This window comes from Arachis duranensis, chromosome 1 (assembly GCF_000817695.3).
Source record: "Arachis duranensis cultivar V14167 chromosome 1, aradu.V14167.gnm2.J7QH, whole genome shotgun sequence".
Taxonomy (NCBI): domain Eukaryota; kingdom Viridiplantae; phylum Streptophyta; class Magnoliopsida; order Fabales; family Fabaceae; genus Arachis; species Arachis duranensis.
This window is the reverse complement of record NC_029772.3, coordinates 7,061,871-7,065,074: the sequence shown is the minus strand read 5'-3', so window position 1 is coordinate 7,065,074 and position 3,204 is coordinate 7,061,871. Positions and strand designations below refer to the sequence as shown.

The following is a 3,204-nucleotide window of genomic DNA, read 5'->3' as shown; positions in this document are numbered from 1 at the left end:
TATCACCTTAAGTAAGAGTTTTTTTTAGAAATAATTACAATGGTAAACCTATTATTGATAAAGAAATAATCTAGGTAACAAAATTTTTGTATAAATATTTTTTTATCTTTCAGAAATAACAAAAATTTAAAGATTGTAAAAATTTTGATATCATATTATGATATTTTTTCTTTTAAAAATTTGAATATAATAGGAGGAGATAAATAAATAATTATATTTTTAATACGATAGGATGAGATACATAACTTTTTTTAAAAAAATTGGAAGAAAGATAGAGACTAAGAAATTGAGATTGAGAGACAGAAATTGAAAAACAAAGACTGAAATAAGTCTCAATATTGTATTTGATATAAAGTGAGATACAGAGATTAAAATAAGAATGAAGTCTTAATTTAATTTGCACAAAGGGTAAAATTAGAATTAATTAATTGAAATGTAGTATTAGATATAAAATATTATTAAATTTCAGTCTCCTGTGTCTCTACTTTTTGGAAGAACTGAAATATTAAAATTTTAGAAATAGAGATAGAAATTTTAGTAACAATCTCTGGATCAACAAATAAGATACTGAATCTCAGCCTCTTAATTTCTGTCATAATACCTCAAAACAAACGTTATCTAAATAAAAATAAAAAAATTATGTCATTTAAATTATAACTCGTTGACACATAAATAATTATTATATTGGTAACAATGAAAAATGACATTTGCACGGCTTTTTATGTACCTTCTTTTCATGATATAAGAAAAAAACTTATATAATAATTTCTTTCACTTCTTTATCAATTATTTTTAATGCCAAAATTAGAAAGTGACAAAAGAAGCGTATGTATAAAGAAATAGAGCATATAATAATAATTTTTCTGGTGTATTTTGCAAACTACTATACTAATGAATCAGTAATTAATTATATATATTATTCATATTCTAGGGAAACCGAACAAATTAAAGTCATGAAGATAACATATAAACACGTGACTTGTATTATTTATTGTAGGAAAATATATCATATAGTTAATATTTAAATTGTTGATGAATATACGTACAGGGTTGTGATGGATCGATTCTGCTAGATGACACGAAGAACTTCACCGGAGAGAAGACAGCAAAACCAAACCTTAACTCAATCAGAGGTTTCGACGTGGTTGATGAGATTAAGGCTGCTGTTGATAAAGCTTGCAAACGACCTGTCGTTTCATGTGCCGATATCTTAGCTGTTGCTGCTCGTGACTCTGTTGCCATTGTATGTCCACAATCTTTTAGATGATAATAAACTACTTAATTATTTCTTTCTTCAAAAATGTTTTAAAGCATATAAGAATTTTATTACAAAACTCTTAAATTAGTTAAAAAAAAAAACTAAATGAAAACTATTTATTATATACAGAGATATAGGAATAATCTAATTCAAAATTTTCTATGAAGACCTTTAGAGAGTAGCCAGACCTTTTATATGTATTAAAAAAATATTTGATGTGCATATTAAAAATTAGTAACAAATAGTTATAATATATTTGTATATATTTTTATTGTTTTACATATTTTTTTAATAAAATAATCGATTTCTAAAATAGTTAAACATTTCAGAAAGTAATTAAACATTTTGGTAGTAACATAATCAAATTTTTTTGTATAGTGAGTTAATAATTAAAATAGTCCTTAAAAGAATGTATTACTCGAAAAATTAAATATCTTAAATTATCTCTAAAATATATAATTATGAATTAGAATGGTCTTTTCATCAACTTAGTTCACTAATGTATTTTTCAAAATCCATTAATTAGTTTAAGATATTTGATTTTTCAAGAATAAAATTGATGAAGACATCATCTTGAGACACTTTAAATTATTAACTCATATCATGATGGTATATAGTATAGGTGGCTACTCCAATGAAGATTTAATGATTGTCATTATGTGAAGATATATCATTTTAATCATTGGATGATAAATTATAGGACTTTATTTTATTTGAAGTAAAAATGTTATCTTTATTTAAAGTGTTGCAAAATAAATAAGTTATACTTTTTAAACAAAAATTATCATAAAAAAATGTTTTTAACATCTTCACGGGAGTAGTTGCTTATATTATAATCATGGTACATATCATTTTGAAAAAGTGAAGAGATGAGAGTAACCCGTTGCATGTTGTGTTTATTAATAACAGTTGGGTGGTCCACAATTTTGGTACAAAGTACTATTAGGAAGAAGAGACGCAAGAACCGCAAACATAACCGCCGCAAATAACAACCTACCAGCACCATTCTTAAACTTCACACAATTGGTTACAAGCTTCAACAACGTTGGACTAAACACCAAGGACCTAGTTGTACTTTCAGGTGGCCACACAATTGGGTTTGCAAGGTGCACAACGTTCAGGAACAGAATCTACAACGACACAAACATTGAAACTAATTTTGCAACTTCTCTAAGGAGGAATTGTCCTAGGACTAGTGGTGTTGGGGACAACAATTTGACACCGTTGGATCCAACTCCATCAAGCGTTGATAATTTGTACTACAAGGCGTTGTTGGGCAAAAAGGGAATTTTACATTCGGATCAGGAGTTATATAAGGGGAATGGTAGTGAGAGTGATAAGTTGGTGGAGCTTTATAGCAAGAACCCTTTTGCGTTCGCTAGAGACTTCAAAAATTCAATGATCAAAATGGGTAATATGAAGTCTCTAACTGGAAACAATGGTGAGATTCGGCTCGATTGCAGAAGGGTTAATTAAATTAATTAATTAATTATTGGATGATCTTACTATTTTGGACAAGAATAATAATAATAGTAATATGAAGGTACCTACACGATGAATAATTAATTATGTAATACTAAGGTTATTATCAAGTCAATATTCAAAATTATTGATGGATGGATTAATTTGTGTTATTTGATATATTTCTATTGTTGAAGTGATATATTTCTATTGTTGAAGTTATTGATGACTTAAAATGATATTTCAACCTTAAATGGGTGTCCACTGTCCACTATCTTATTTTAAAAATTTGTCATGGGTCATGATATTGTTAATAAGTTATAACTATGTTGTTTTTGGTCAGATAATAAGTTTATTAACTCAATGTCCGCTAGGAACTAACATGACCCAAATTGCCTCATCTTGATAAAACTTTCGGCCCAATTTGGCTCAACGAAACCTTTTTTAGAAACATAATTTATAAAATAAGAAAGAGACCAAAAACA

The 3,204-nt window shown here is 27.1% G+C and overlaps 1 protein-coding gene across 1 annotated transcript in view; it reads left to right on the top strand.

Moving 5' to 3' along the window:
* Positions 1 to 2,899, top strand: part of LOC107473776 (peroxidase P7) — a 3,214-nt gene extending 315 nt beyond the window's left edge. The window contains exons 2-3 of the mRNA XM_016093357.3: positions 1,049 to 1,243; positions 2,168 to 2,899. Of these exons, the coding sequence (XP_015948843.1) occupies positions 1,049 to 1,243; positions 2,168 to 2,734 (762 nt within the window). The 3' untranslated portion in view covers positions 2,735 to 2,899. The remainder of the gene's footprint in view (positions 1 to 1,048; positions 1,244 to 2,167) is intronic.
* The last annotated feature ends 305 nt before the right edge of the window (positions 2,900 to 3,204 follow it).